General features: G+C 43.9%; 1 protein-coding gene across 1 annotated transcript; it reads left to right on the top strand.

Moving 5' to 3' along the window:
• Positions 1–500: 500 nt before the first annotated feature.
• Odaph (odontogenesis associated phosphoprotein) lies at positions 501–5,688 on the top strand. Its single transcript, XM_059274657.1, has 2 exons — positions 501–561; positions 5,341–5,688. Exons 1-2 carry the CDS (start codon positions 501–503, stop codon positions 5,685–5,687), a joined length of 408 nt encoding a protein of 135 aa, XP_059130640.1. The 3' UTR covers position 5,688.
• The last annotated feature ends 10,545 nt before the right edge of the window (positions 5,689–16,233 follow it).

The raw sequence follows: 16,233 nt of genomic DNA on the forward strand, positions 1-16,233 counted from the left end.
AACAGTAGCAAAATTACAGTTATGAAGTAGCAATGAAAATAATTTTGTGGTTGGGGTCCCTGCAACATGAGGTATTGTATTAAAGGGCCACAGCATTAGGAAGGTTGAGAACGACTACTCTGTGGCTTGCTTTGGTCATAGTGCTTTGTCACAGCAGTAGACTAGTAACCAGGACACCTTCCTGTGCAGTTGGAGAACCACAGATGCAAGTCAGGAGAAGGCAGTGAGGTGGGGGAGTGTTTGGAACTGGAAGGACAGCGAAGGAGACGGTCCGAAATGAAGACGAGTGAACAGTGTTTGCCTGGCATTACAAGAAGCTTCAGGTTGATGAGCGCTGTCTGGCATTTCCTGGAGAATTTCTCACTCTCACACCAGAGGTCCAGGTGGTTGTGGTCCACTCTGCACACGCTAATTGCCTGAATCAGGCTGCTGGTGACTCACTCACTCTCCTTTAAAACAGCCTTGGGTCCAGAGCAGTGTGAGTGCTCAGGGCAGAAGCCATGGCTCCTGGATTCCACTTCTGGGTCCTGGTCTGCTGGTTGGTGGTAACTATGGCAGAAGGTAAGAGTTTGGGTTTTTAATCTACTACTATGTGTGGGTGAAATAATTAATACCATATGGAAAGACAAATGTGGCTTCCATGATTACATAGCTCCATAAATTGGGAATGTTTATATCTGTTATCATCAGCTCGTGTGGTTAAATGAAAGGCTGGATTTTCTCATCTGAAGACCTGAATCTGAGTCTCAGCATTTGCTCTGTGATTTGAGACACTTGTAACTTCCTTGAGCATTACACATGAATTTCTCATATGTAAAGTAACCCTATTAATATGCATTATTGTAGGGCTGAAGAGGACCATTGAGCTATATGCAAAACAAAAACCAGAAAACTCACATTAAAAGCACTACGCAAATGCCATTATTGTTACTATGGTTACCAAGCTAGCAATGCCAACCTGGAATGACAGCACTATCTGTGAGTTCAAGGCCAGCCTAGTATACACGGCAAGTTCCATGATGGACAGCCAGGGCTGCACAGTAAAACCATGTCCTCAAACAAATAAAAATATCATTTGAAATGTGAGAACTGATCTCTGAGCTTGGCAGCCTAGGTTCTAGGTCCTCATTCACTTCTCCTTATCCTGGGACAGACTGCCCAACAGGGTCACATGTGTCCCACATTCCCTCTGCCCTTGCCCATCCACAGCAACGGCTGCTCCTTTCCTGCTTTACACCTGCTTTCTGCAAATCTGCTTCAAGTAGCAGCATTTAAATGTGACTGTATATTGCTCTTGCAAGTCTTTCTTAAGACATATTACTTTTTTTCTCTGACATCTTTGGATTGTCGTTACAATCAGTACATCCCCTACCGTGACGCTCCACTCCACTCTGAACTGAGAATCTGTATATTTGTAGTATCTTCCCAGTCCCCAGAGGCAGGCACTGTGTCTGTCTTCTCTGCGTTTAGTTCAGCACCTGACATGCGACATGCTCACTGTTGAACCGACTTCACTTACAGCATACTGAAAGGGGCCAGTAGGACATTTTCTGGGCTCTAAATTCTGTATCTTTCAAAGGAGGGATTTGACAAAAAGACTCAACTGTTCTCTGAGTCTACAAAAATGAATTAAGTTGCAATTACTATGAGTCAGTTAACCACGGCACTGACATTTCTTTGTGGTTAAAGTCTGAAAGGGCGTGGGAATTCCAAGACTCCAGGTGCTCTCTAAGGGAAGAATGGAGTACGTAGACATCAAGTCCCAAGCTTGCGTCTCTAAAAATCACGACAGTTCACTACAAAACAGCTATTGTCTGCCCAGTTAACCACAGAGTACAGGTAATTATAAAAAGATCTTCTCATCGTTACCTTTTTTTTTTTTTTTTCAAAAGTGCTAGGTTTTGGGTATGTTATAAATTTCACGTCTAGACTATAATAAGCCTATTTAAAATTGAAACCCAAACTCCAAACAACATTTTGGCTTTTATTGTACAGTACTACAATTTTAAATATAAATTATTATCTAAAATAGGAATTAAATGCTCACTGAGTACCACAAAAACACCGAGAAGAACAGCCAATGTCTGCCTAGCCATTTAGTGAGTGCACCAAGTATTCACTAGTAACACTGTCATCCAGAAGTGTCCCCGGTACTAAGGACCATCAGCAATGGCCAACAGAGTCAATAATCCCTTGTCTTCAAGGTCCCGCACTTACACAACTATGTACTTTAGTCCTATCCTCACCTTGATGCACAGATCATGTATAAAACATAAGCACGTAGACCTAAGAACTGGAGCCTGTGCTGCTAAAAATCCTTCTACAGCATCCCCAACCGTAACAACTAACAATGATGATAGCTAACTTACTAAATGTGTACTGTGCAACGGAAAACTTTCGGGACCATGAGTATCTTATTTTGGATAGTCTCACAAGCCCGTTGGATAGGCCATATTATTCTTTCCATCTTACAAATAAGGAGAAAGCCTCCGGGGTGAGGAGATCTGCCCATTCTCACAATATTAGAAGCAGAACTCGGGGATCCTGCCTCTGGAGCATCACACTGCCCTGCCTCTCCAGCTGTTTTCAATCAGCATTCAAAGACGTGACCTACTTTGGTCTTATTAAGTTTTTCGGGATGCTTATCTTTGACACCCAGTGCTTTTGCCAGTATGGCAGTGTGTGACGAGTGGGAAATAGTGTTAATCATCACACTATCCCCAACAGGTAGGAATACGGCAACTCTTGCAATTATAGAAATGGAGATTTCTCTCGATTGGTTTAGTTCTTCCACAGGCACTGAGGTAGGGCCAGTGGATGTCTCAGAAATGATAGCCACATCGCTGACAAGTGTGATGCTGGTGAGCCAAGGCTGCCATGGAAGCTCTTGCCAGGGACCATCACCCAGCCTTCAGGCAGAGAAGACCTCCCTAAGGAGATCTCACTTGGGGACTAGATGAGAGATCTAGAGGAAAGAGGTCGAAAGTGGAACTCTAGACATCTGGAACCAGATGTTAAGCCCAGGAATATTAGGGCTCTGCTAAAGTAGCATTTGTAGAGTGGAGGAGACAGTTGCTGCAGAAGTGGTCGAACGTGTACATCATTCACAGCCCTCTTTAACAAAAGAAAAACCTAAAATTTCATGGCAGATGGCCCAGTTTTCTCTCTGAAATGTGACATTAAGTCATCTTGGGGAGGTAGAATTCTTCAAATAATGACTGGAGTTTTGGAGGCAGTTTGAGGAGAAAACAAAGAGAATGACAGGAAGTGGGTTGAACGAGGTCAAAGGGAGGACAGACGGGCAGGGTCAGCGGAGCCAGGGGACAAAGCACAGATGGCCTCAGTTCCCACGGGCGGTTTTGACTTTGTAACATGAGGCAGGTTCCAAACCAACTCCCAGGGCTCTTACATTTGATTTCTAGTGAGGTTTGTATTTTTATTTTATGTGTATGGGTGTTCTGCCTGCATGTGTGTCTGCATACCGCCTGCATGCCTGGTACACAAGAGGACTAGAAGAGGGTGTTAGATCCCTGAACTAGAGTTATCGGTGGTTATACGCCACCATGTGTGTGCTAGGAATCAAACCTGAGTCCTCTGAAAGAGTGGCCAGTGCTCTTAACCACTGAGCCATCGCTCCAGGCACGGTTCTTACATTTTAGAACACTTGTGTTTCTATGTAGTGACCCAGTATCATCGCCATGTGATGAGTTTACTAGGAAAATATCAAAGCATGTTTACAAGGTTTTGTCGACTGCCTCGGGTGGGTGACAGAGGCAAGCTGCACCTTGATCTTGGGCCCTGGAGGAGTCCCAGAAGAGAGTACTAAACTACAGGACAGCCTGGGAGAAAATCTGCCTGCCGTGCTCTAGCACCCAATCACCACGGAATTTAGAGAATAGCTTCAGGTATCAAGAAATAAGACGATGGGGCTGGAGAGATGGCTCAGTGGTTAAGAGCACTGACAGCTCTTCCAGAGGACCCAGGTTCAATTCCCAGCACCCACAAGGCGGCTCACTGCCATCTGTCACTCCAGTAGTTCTAATTCCTCAATGACTAGCTAGTGAGTGTGTTGAGTATCTACCAACAGCCCAATCAGCCGTACCCAGGCATTCAAGATTGACATTTCTAAGGATTGTGAATGGAAAAGGAACTAAGGACTCTAGTAGCTAGATAAGCACATGCAGTGCAACCCAGAAGCTCAAATCATCTAAAGTTGTCCTTAAATTCATCAGAACTCTCAGCTTCCTGTGGGATGCTCATGTTTCCACCGTTCACGTCTGCCCAGTCTTCTCCTGTCTATATTGATATGTTCTGAGCCAAAGAACTCTGCACAGCAAAGACCAACTCAACTGGGTGATTCAAGCCTGGGAAGACCCGACACTTGGCTACATCCACATTTCTTCTCAAAAATGAGTTGTCTGCCCTTTTTTGAATTTTCAAGATAGGGTCTCTCTGTGTAACAGGCCTGGTTGTCCTGGAACTCGCTTCATAGATCAGGCTGCCCTTGAATTCACGGAGATCTGCCTGCCTCTGTTTCCCAAGTACTAGGATTAAAAGAAACGTGCTACCACTGCCCGGCTTATTTTCTTAATAGTAAATAAATTCTTTTTTTTTATTTCAATGAGTTTTCCTTATTTTGTTATAAGTCGTATAAAAAAAGTTCTCAAATCTTAAAAGTACAACTTCACCACATTTTATACCAGTATATATGTGTGTGTGTGTGTGTGTGTATGTTACATATATCCAAATCTACTTAATTACCATCAAGATCAAGGTATAGAACATTGCTGAAGAGTTTCTTGGTTAATCCCTCCATGAAATGACATTTGTGCTGACCCTCTGCTCCATACTGGTCTGCTTTATTTTTTAACTGTAGCTTCCGTTTGCTTACTCTTGAACTTTATATAAATGGACTCTTACAACGTGCATCCTTTGTGTCTAATTTTCTTTGTTCAACAGACATGGATTCGTCTGGGTTTCTAGATAATGGTTGTTATTCCTTTTCATTCCCGGAGACTGTTTCATTGTGTGACTACACATGGTGTATTTAGCTAGTCTCCTATTAATGGGCGTTTGGATCGTTTAGGCTGCTATGAACAAGCTTGAACTAGTATCTTTGGATAAATACGCATGTATTTCTTTGGGGTCAGTTCCCCAGATGGAAATGGGGACCATTAGGTGTGTCCATGCTTCGTTTCCTCGGACCACTGCAGTTCATTTTAGTCATGCTTTAAAATGTCTCCGAGTTCCTCTTCGCATCCCTCTCCCACCCTCACCCCGAGGCATCTTTCTCTGCTTCTGTTGCCGGGCCCATCCTGACCTACGTTTTCATTTCCACAGGACAAGATGTCCCCACCCCTTCTGAGGGCTCACCAAATAACGTGAACCCTACAGACTGCCAGATCTTCACACTCACCCCTCCGCCGCCCTCCACAAGGAAGCCTACCTTAACCAGGGTCCAACCCAACCCGAGGACACCCCGGTGGGTGTGGCTTTATTTTCTGCCAAGAAGGCCCGGCTTCTACCCGAGGCCTCCTAACGGACCTTTCCTCCTTCCAAACCACAACCACCGCTTCCCATTGTCCCGTCCTTTCTTCCCGACACGAGGTGGACCGAATGCTGGGAGGTACTTCCCCGGAGGACTGCTCCAGAGTAGAAGCTCATCTGAGGAAAGCGTAGAGAAGTGAGAAGCCCAAACACACTCAACGAAAGAACCGAAGACAATGAAATCGTTTCTCTCTCCAGTCTGCAATCACCGCGTTAGAAAACTAAACACCCTCAGTGCCGTTCACTAGATTGTTGTGGGTTTTGTTGTTGTTGTTGTTGTTGTTGTTTGGTCAACAATGAAGAGATCGGATTACACATTTTTGTTTACAAAACCTGGCAGTAACTGATTCATTATTACCCCACAGGATATTAATGCAAATAATATCCAATAATTTCTATCCATACTTAGACACCAGCAGTATTAATTAACCCCCTCTTCCAAATTAGAGTGGAAGACATTTTAAAGAGACCATTATGAGCCAGATGCAGAAATTAAAGACAGTCTTTTCATACTCACTGGGAAACATAGAGAGTAGGTAGATCTACAAAGTGAACTTTAAAAGGAATTATAAAGCTTAAAGCAAAAAGCCTTCTAGAGAACGTGGCCCTAGGTAAAACTTTAATTGTACACTGAACTACCAAACTTAAATTATTTGAACTGTAACATCCTTTCTTTTTCCTTTCTTTCTTTTTTTTTTTTTGGGGGGGGGTAGGGTAGTGTTTCTTCAAGACAGGGTTTCTCTGTGTAGCTTTGGAGCCTGTCCTGGAACTCACTCTATAGACTAGGCTGGCCTGGAACTCACAGAGATCCTCCTGCCTCTGCCTCCCAAGTGCTGGGATTAAAGGCATGCGCCATCACTGCCCGGCCTAACTTTCTTTACTAACTACTTAGGCATATTAATTTGCTAAATACTTCACTGTTTCTCCTGTAATCATCACATAGTCACAGGTAAATGAAATACTTCCCTTCAGACTTTCAGCATGGTTCTAACCAAAAGCTTAGTTTTAAAATTACCTGGATGTTAGTAAACTCCAACTCAACTGTGGGGACCTTGCGCTCTCAGGTGAACGACAATCGTACCCTTGTCTGTTTGACGGCTACAAAGCCCACCTCTTGCTCGCATTACTCAGCTTGCCTGTGTCATGGGAACCTGGGTTCTGTGCGTGTGGCCAGTGGCTTCCACGTGTTCTCAAGAATTATGCGCAAATGATGCTGTCTGTCACTGCTGCTACAAAGGAAAAACAAAACATACTAACACAAATGCATGCGAACTCTGGAAGTGGACACCCAGGACCAGAAGACAGGGTTGTCATGCCAGCATGCTTCCTCCTGTGTCAAATGACAAAAGGGAAAATGGAGCCATCGTCTCAACCGGTGTAAGAGCAGACATTTCCTTCCGATTTACAGGCTCAGGTTAAAACCTATCTGAATCCTCCTCAAGAAACTATATTTTGAAATAAACTTTACATGTTCCCCGTTTGTGGGGAGGAAAGAAAAACAAACCAGAAAAAGACCACCCTTTGGCAAACGTGACGAAAGATGAAGACTTAGATTTTAACCCCATTTCTCTTCCTGTGCACCTATGTACTTGGCAGGCTCCCAGCACCCAACTGTCTCAAACCTGGGTTTTGACTGGGGCTTTCTTTCTCCCAACATTAGAAGTTCTGCAATTAAAAATCAACAGTTCTGGGCCTGTGCGAGACGGCCTAGCAGGTAAAGGAACTTGCTGCGCAAGTCTGGTGGTTTAAGTGTGAACACACAGAACCCACAGAAGGTTGTGGAGAGAACTGTCTACACACATCGTCTTCTGACCTCCGTGTTTACACTGCAGCACATGTGCCTCCCCACAACACACACACTTTTCACACACACACACACAACAATAATAATAAACACAGGTTTAAAATGCAGCAGTTCTGAGATCTAGCCCCTGACAAGGCCATGTTAGGTGGTAGGCAAACCTCGGGTCACACAGTGAGGGCGACTGACTGACAGCTTCAATGTGTCCATCATCGGGTCTATTGCTGAAAGTGGGCGAATCGTGCAGGGTTTTACAGAAAGCTCTTCAGATAACGAGATGAAACACCAACCCTTTCCCTGCACGTCGGTGAAGGTGCCTCTGTGAGAGGCAGCACACGTTTGCAATAAAAGCATAAGCTTTTGTGACTTGAACACGCTTTGTGTCATTTCTTCAGCTTCATAAATTTTGCTTTTAAAATATGGTGGCTCCTGGCTAGTTTGTTGAGCCGGGGGCCGGACTTTGGCCATCGATGCCTCATGGTAAACTAGTCTCTCCAATGAATGTATTCCTTTGAACATGCAGCTGGTTTTGAAGCAAAAAGGGTCTTTCAGAGGGATATGGTCATTCTTTAATGTATCTTTGGCTTTGAGGCAAGAATAACCCAGGTAAGTCTGTTCTGGTTATGTTCCATATAGATAAGCTCAATTTAACCCTAAAACAAACGCAAACGGAGGGACATTTTCAAAACCAGTATCTTCAAAATTGTTGTCATGAAAGGTGAAAGCTGAAGACGAAAGTGTCACGTCACTGCACACTACAGGTATGTGCCATCCCTGGTAGATCCCAGAGTGGGAAGGCCAGGGAGGTGGCCATAAGGGACTCAGACACCTGGCAAATTTAGAATATGAACAATGCATTTGGTAACGATGTTATATCAGTTAAATTTCTGAATTTGCTAATTCTTAAAGAGAGTATCATGTTCTCAGGCAGGCGATCCTGAGGCATTTGATGGAGAATGGGAGGTGGTGCATGCTTTCAACCTTTCAGGAGATTGAAAACAAACTTTTCTCCATTTTGCTGCAAATACAGTTCTCATTCAGTGACTTTAGAGGATAAGCTGGTAGCTAGAGACAGAGAAACCTGCACTTAAATTTTCAAACTTTTCTGAGCAGCATTAATTATTTAAAAAACAAAAAACTAGGGTTGGGGACAGGGCTGAAGAAATGGCTTGCTGCTCTTACAGAGGGTTCAATTCCTAGAACCCACACAGTGACTAACAACTGTCTGTAACCAGTCCCAGGGGATCTGATGCCCTCTTCTGGCTTCTGTGGGCACCAGGCATGAATGTGGTACATATACATACATGAAGGCAAAACACCCATACACATAAACTCAAAATAAATATTCTTTAAAACTCTGAGTCCAATCCTCTTTGTAAAGCCCCTCTGTGGGGGCTGGGGGGGGGGGACTGGAAAGATGGCTCAGCGGTTAAGAGCACTGACTGCTCTCCCAAAGGATGAGGGTTCAAATCCCAGCACCCACACGGTGCTAAGAACTGTCTATAACTCCAAGATCTGACAGTCTCACACAGACTCACCAGCAGGCAAAACATCAATGAACATAAAATAAAATTTAAAAAGAACAAAAACCAGGGCTGGAGAGATGGCTCAGGGGTTAAGAGCACTGCTTGCTCTCTCAGAGGTCCTGAGTTCAATTCCCAGCAACCACATGATGGCTCACAACCATCTGTAATGAGATCTGGTGTCCTCTTCTGGCATGCAGGTATACATGCAGGCAGAACACTGTATAGATGATAAATAAATAAATCTTAAAAACAAAAACAACTCTCTGCAGGAACAGGTCAAGACCTAAGTCTGTGGGTGGGGAGTATGGCTCAGTAGCAGAGTATCCCCCAAGGAATCAGGACCCAAGCGCTGGTGCACAAAAGACAAGGGTTCATTACATGTTCTGCATAAAATCAACAGTTTAACTTTGGAAATGTCTCACAATTTCTTCCACTCAAAGAATCAGACACTGCTCTGCTCAGGACATGGGGGTGGGGGTGGGAGTACTGTCATGAAACACGGCAGAAGTCTGTTAAAGCCCCCGGGTCTCCATCTTAGCAACACTTGCCTCTTTCCCATCCTTCCTGACTCAGTTTCCTTCAGTGTTGTTTCTGCTTTGAGAAGTGGACTAAAGACTTAATTTTTAGACATAAAATAGATGCCAGTTTCCTCTAAATCATTCTGCTGTGCAGTTTTCAAACTGAGGATTTCCGTGGCCTGACGGCAGCTGGACTTTCTAACTGCCATCAGGGCAGGGTCTACATTATGCAAATTAGCAGAATCGAGGGAGAAAGCCGAGGCCAGTGTGGATTCTCTTTCCAATTTCCATTCACTCTGAGGACTGACTTACATTCTACCACTGCCTTACACGCCACACTTGAAAACCGTGTTTCCAGTCAGTCCTGAAGACAGTCAGAGCCTTGAGAGACTGGTACTCTCAAAGTGGCCTGCTCAGCATTCCTGTCCCTCTGCCTCCGGCCATGTCCCCAGTTTCATTTCGGGAAGCAAATCTACTTTCGTGACTCCGTCAGCTCATTGTCTTGCATTCAGAGCTCTTGATGATGTCCACGTAGCAGGCTTTCTTTTGGGCCACCAACAAGCTCCCAAATCATGACACGGTTATGAATGCTTGGCCTTAGCTTAGGCTCATTTCTTGTTAGCTCTTGTAACTTATTTTAACTTGTTTCTCTTCATCTATGTCAAGCCTCAGGGATTTTTACCTTTCTTTCATTCTGTATGTCCTACTCTGTGTCTGGCTGGTTGGCCTGGCATCTTCCTCTCTTTCTCCCTCCTTCTCTCTCTCCCTCTTGAGCCTAGATTCCTCCTCCTACTTACTCTCTCTGCCCACCTGCCCTCTCCTGCCTAGCTATTGGCCATTCAGCTTTTTATTAGACCAATCAGGCGCCTTAGGCAGGCAAAGCAACACATCTTTACATCGTTAAACAAACACAGCATAAACACAAATCTTTACATAGTTAAACAAATACAGCATAAACAAATGTAACACATCTCTGCCTAGTTGAAGTAATATTCCACAAAACGTCCACAGCTCTTTATCATCATGTCCACTTTCCCAACCAGTCACTGTTCTGCCTTGCTGACCTAGGAGTCCCAGCCACCTAATGGCATCTGGGGAGCCCTGATAATCACAAAGGCTGTGAGGAGATCATGACCACCCAGCCTTCTTTGTCCCCAGTGTGTTTCATGAACTCCTGGAGCCTAGATAAATAGTGTGCTCACGGTGCTCATTGGGGAGCCCCACTTCACTGGCATTGCTCACTGGGGAGCCCCACTGCACTGACATACCTCACTGGGGAGCCCCACTGCACTGACAGTGCTCACTGGGGAGCCCCACTACACTGGCAATGCCCACTGGGGAGCCCTACTGCACTGGCAATGCCCACTGGGGAGCCCTACTGCATTGGCAATGCCCACTGGGGAGCCCTACTGCACTGGCAATGCCCACTGGGGAGCCCCACTACATTGGCAATGCCCACTGGGGAGCCCCACTGCACTGGCAATGCCCACTGGGGAGCCCCACTGCACTGGCAATGCCCACTGGGAGCCCCACTGCACTGGCAATGCTCACTGGGGAGCCCCACTGCACTGGCAATGCCCACTGGGGAGCCCCACTGTACTGGCAATGCTCACTGGGGAGCCCCACTGCACTGGCAATGCTCACTGGGGAGCCCCACTGCACTGGCAATGCTCACTGGGGAGCCTCACTGCACTGGCAATGCTCACTGGGGAGCCCCACTGCACTGGCATTGCTCACTGGGGAACCCCACTGCACTGATGGAATCTCCTGATGCCCCGTTATGGTGTTCCCAGACCATCTAAGTTCAGTGACTAACTACACCCCACCATGCTGTGCCTTCACAGAGAAGAGTGCTGTGGAGATGCTCAGCGAGCTAGGTTCCCAGCACCTCTAACTCCAGCTGCAGAGGCTCTGATGCCTCTCACATCCATGAGCACCCATACACATGTGCACATACCCACACACAGACTCACACACATCTACATACACACATGATTAAATCTACAGTAATAAGAAATGACCATTTTCCGATGCCTGGACAAAAGGGAACAGATATTAGCTCTCACGTAAAATTCATCACAGGTTTTAGCATTTCCCCCCTTGGGAGAGATATGACTTCTTTTGAATGGGGCTTTACTGCCACCTCCTGGAGTACGGCTTGGCAGAACCCAGCATCCTGCACAGAGCCCCCTGCAGCAATGAGCTCTCCTTAGGTGATTCCTGCCCAGGCGGGCAGCACCGACTTCCCCTCCAGTCTAGAAGTGCTTATTTCTCATCATCACATTTTTAGCACAGGGATTCTTCTAACTAGGTTGCATCAATATTAATTTTTGACTCACAACATTTCAATGTATTCATATTATATATAGATATTACCTGGATTAGACATTTTCCTTTATTGGGGGAGGAGGGTAGGAAGAACATCTACAGAGAAAAAAATCTCCAATATTCATATTCAAGCACAAATCTTTGATCTCTTCTTTCTCAAGATCTTTCATATATTTAATTTATAAGAATTCAAATAGCCAGTAAATATATAGAAAAAAATTCAAAGATGTGAAAATATCTGTAACAGCAGCAATAACCAGGAAAGTGTAAATCAAAGAGAGGCATTTCCAGCCATCAGATTAATCAAAATAAAATTTATTAATATTAGCTAGGGACTGGAGAGATGGCTCATTGGCTAAGAACTGACTGTTCTAGCTGGGTTTGAGTCCAGCACCCACACATCAGCTCACAACCATCTGTAAGGCCAATTCAGGGGTATCCAAAACCCCTTCTAACCTCCACAGACACCAGGCACACAGGGTGCAAAGACATCCATTCAGGTAAAACATCCATACACATAAGATTAAAATAATGTTAAAAGAACAACAATATCTAATGTAAAAAAAAAAAAGTGTCTGTTTACCTAGTGAGGGTAAGAATATAATTTGGTACAGTCTTTTTGGGGGATAATTTGGCAGAATCAATCAAGATTTTGTTTTGTTTTTGAGACATGGATGGTTTCACTAGGTAGACCAGGTTGGCCTTGAACCAGAACTCTCCCACATACCTTTTATAGCATCAAAATATTGACCTCTGGGTGACAGGAGCCATAAGCCTAAGTGACCCTTGACACACACACCGCCATATTTGGCTTCTCTCCTCTTTTCCTAGATCTAGGCCTTGCTTAAGTCTCTACAGCACCAGAACCTCTTCTCACAAATCAGGTGACCGAGCTGCAGTTAGGCAGTTAGGCAAGAGTAGATAGATAACCCTCAAAGCAACATTCCCTGCTAGCTGAACAACCCATGATTAAAGTCCCCTCCCTGCTTGCACCCCCCCCCACTCTTTGCCCCCACCTATATATGCCTTAAGAGGAAAATAAAATTTTGGAGCGTGATCAGACGTCCTGTCCTGCTCTCATTCTTTGTCTCTCTTGTCCCTCTCATTTGCCGGCCCTCCCTTCAGGTCCCTGTTGAGGACCCCGCTGGCCAGGGCATCTGGGGACCACTGAGACTGTTTCTCTGACATCCTCTCTTACCTTCATCACTTTGTAGAGGCCATGTGATTCCACGGATACATTGCTATTAGCACAGCCAGCAGAATCCCAGTTCCTTTCACTTCCGTTAATGAAGGAAAGAATTTAGCAGAAAATCAGTACTCAGTATCCCATGAGAGGAGCTTTGCTTAATGACTAAGAAAACATCTCATTTCTTCCTTTAAAAGTGGACAAGGATGCAAGTAATACCAGGAGTCTAAGCTCATATTACCTATTTAATTTTTTATTTTATGTGTATGGGTAGTTTTCCTACATAGATGTCTGTATGCCACTTGTGTGCCTGGAAGCTGTGGAGGTCAGAAGCGGGCATGAGGTCCCCAGGAACTGGAGTTACAGGCAGTTGTGCGCTGGCATGTGGGTGCTGGAAATTGAACCCAGGTCCTCTGGAAGAACAGACAGAGCTCAGAACCATTGAACCATCTCTCTAGCCCCCAGCTCTTATTATCTAAATAAAGGTTTAATAAATTAATTTCTGCTGTAAATAATTATAAGCATAATTTATGTCAACAAACACCCGTTGGCTTTCTTACAAAGTAAATTCTTTAAGCCTAGGTTTACACAAAATATGAACATATCTTTGCTTTCAGTTGCTGTTCTTATTACTACATTAATATGGTCTGGTGCCAAATTTTGAGAGACAAAGACGAATCAGCAGGGTGGTGACAGTACACTATTCCTGTCCACTGCCTGGGGGGCTCCTCCTAGTCTAGGGACAGGGACGTGTGGGGGACTCGAGATACAGTGTTTTCATTCCCCTAGGGGACTCTATGTTAACTGATGCAGCATTTCCCAGAATTTTATTTGAATCTTTCTCACTTCTACAAGAAATGATTCTATGTGCCAGAGTAAAGAATAAAAGAATTAGACAAGGCTCCAAAATGGGCTGAGACAAATTTTCATGAAAACGTAAAATAGTATTTTTGTTTTAAAGAAAGTTTGCAGTGAATAACGTATCAGGTGTCCCAAGCTCATGTTATCGGTGAGAGACACATCAGGATTTGAGGTAAGGCATTTCTCAGAGTGTGTGAAGCAGCAGATGTGTTGTGGATTAGTTACATCTTTAAGTTATTTCATGTTTGAAACTAAGAAGAGGAAAAAAGGTAATACCAATTAGAAAGAAATATGAGAACATAACTTCTCATACAAATAGAAGCATTAAGCTCCTACTGCCATTAAACACACTCAACACCAAACACTAGAGAAAAAGTTAGTCCAACTCACTCAACAAGCCTAAGTCTCTAAAGCGAGCTCTGCTGGGCTCTGCTTCCTGGCCTGTGTTTGGTTGCAATCAGGAGGCCTTAAAAACAATCCAACCACGTTTTCCAGTCTAGTCTGACCAAGAGCTTCATACAGACCCAGCCGAACACAGTAAGCTACTAAGAGGAGAAGGCGAAGTGACTGGGAAGCCTGCCATTCCAAACGCACAAGGGGGTCTCTACCAGCAGAACCAGGCTCTAAGTTTGGACCTGGGTCTTTCATACTTTTGCCAAATGGTGTTACAAAATGTCATTCTGTACAGCTGTACAAGAAAAATTAACTTGACACCCTATGTCTAGAATTTCCACCAGAAAAAAAGAGAAGAGAATTCACTGATTACTTCAATTGTATTTATTAATACCATATAGTGGTATGTATATCATTTATAATCTAATTAATATAAATTGAAACCATCTATCGTGCTTAGACAATATTTATTAATTTTAAAACATAGGTAGGCACAGCAAGCCCATTGTCTCTCAAAAGTACTTAAAATAAGTTCACATTAGCATGTTCACATAAAGTGCATTCTTGTAAGAAAAGACTAAACACCCACAAATTGGAAAAAGTTATTTTGGTCAGTACCTACAGACTTGATTTGAACAATCTCTAGTTCTTTGGTTCCACACCAAAGTTCTAACAAAATATGATCTTCAAATATCAATAAGGACTTAAGAAATGATTTTTAATTCCTTAATTCTAAAGTTCATAATGTGTCTTAATAGACCAAAGATACCAAACTCAAGTATACAAATTATCAGGTAGCTGACAGACCCTCAGTCGTCAAGCTAATATTTCCGCAGTGGCCTTTCCGTGAAAACAGCACAGAAGTGAGCTGGGTGCCCCTCAGCTGTAAGCACAGTCTGCTTCTCATGCTGCTGTCTCTTGGGAAGAGTTCTCAATGTAACAGTAAAAGAACGGGATTCTAGTAGAAAGCCTACTTCTACTGATAGAGTGACTTTATCAGCATGTTAGTCTTACTAATCTAGGCAAACCTTTGCTTGGTCCAATGTTTAAAACACAGCTTTTAAATAAAAATAGAATTTTAATTTAACTACTACCAATAGACTTTTTGTTGGAACCTTTTATTTTTGCCTCCTCCTGACTCCTTTGAGGTCCCAAGTGTCCAAGTCTAGGATTTCATTTTTAAGTCCCCCAAGGTAATGAAGAATTCTTGTTCTTAGGCTAAGTTCTAGTCAACAGCTTTTGAGGAAAAAAAAAAAAACCCTACACAAATTCTGCCCCTGAAGAGCTATATTCTCAAATGATAAATGTGGGCATGGCTGGAAACCCAGAACCAGGACCCTGGAGTCAAACTGGTCTGATCCTCCCACCTAAAAGGTTGTGAACCTGTTCATCAGAAAGTGTATGTGGAATGCAGGTAAATGACTATGCACCTTGGTAAAAAGGCTTTTGGGTAAGCCTAAGTATTTGTGATAAAAAGGCAATAGGAATTTCTGTGGGTCCAATCCACTATCAACCTCTATCATAACCACTATCACAGACAAGACTGGAGTCCATAAGCTTCCATAAAGCCTCCTCAGTTGAGTGGCTCAATAGTAACTGGCCTAGCCAGGAGAACTAGTTGGATTAGTAGGCAGCTGTGCATGATCTCTTATTTTGTATACCTTTTTCCTCAGTGAGAAGCTCAGTTCTTAACTCCAAGTTGTACCTACAAAACTCTCCTTCACACCATTCCAATCATGTCCTTTCACACAGAACGTTAGCACCAGAATCTCTCACTACAGAGGACTATCCAATCTAAGTCATTAGAAACGAAAGGGCTGTCTGCCTGGTGTATCAGCACAGTTCTTAGATCAGAAAAGACCAGATTCCCATGACACACGGACTGGACATCAACAGTGACAGAGAACAAAGACACACATCCAACCACAAACAGTAGTCGCATACCACCTTAGTGCCTAGAAACAAGCTTCTTAAATGTGTTCTTACAGTTAAGGTAAAGGAAACTTCTCTTATAGAGCCTAGCTTTTTGTTTTCATTTTCAACTGTAAACATTTATATAGATAATACACAAAG

The sequence above is a fragment of the Peromyscus eremicus genome, chromosome 10 (genome assembly GCF_949786415.1).
Source record: "Peromyscus eremicus chromosome 10, PerEre_H2_v1, whole genome shotgun sequence".
Classification (NCBI taxonomy): Eukaryota; Metazoa; Chordata; class Mammalia; order Rodentia; family Cricetidae; genus Peromyscus; species Peromyscus eremicus.

Coding starts and splice junctions, on each gene's coding strand:
- Odaph (XM_059274657.1), top strand. CDS start 501: ATGGCTCCTGGATTCCACTTCTGGGTCCTGGTCTGCTGGTTGGTGGTA. Junction 562..5,340: donor GGTGGTAACTATGGCAGAAG/GTAAGAGTTTGG, acceptor TCATTTCCACAG/GACAAGATGTCCCCACCCCT.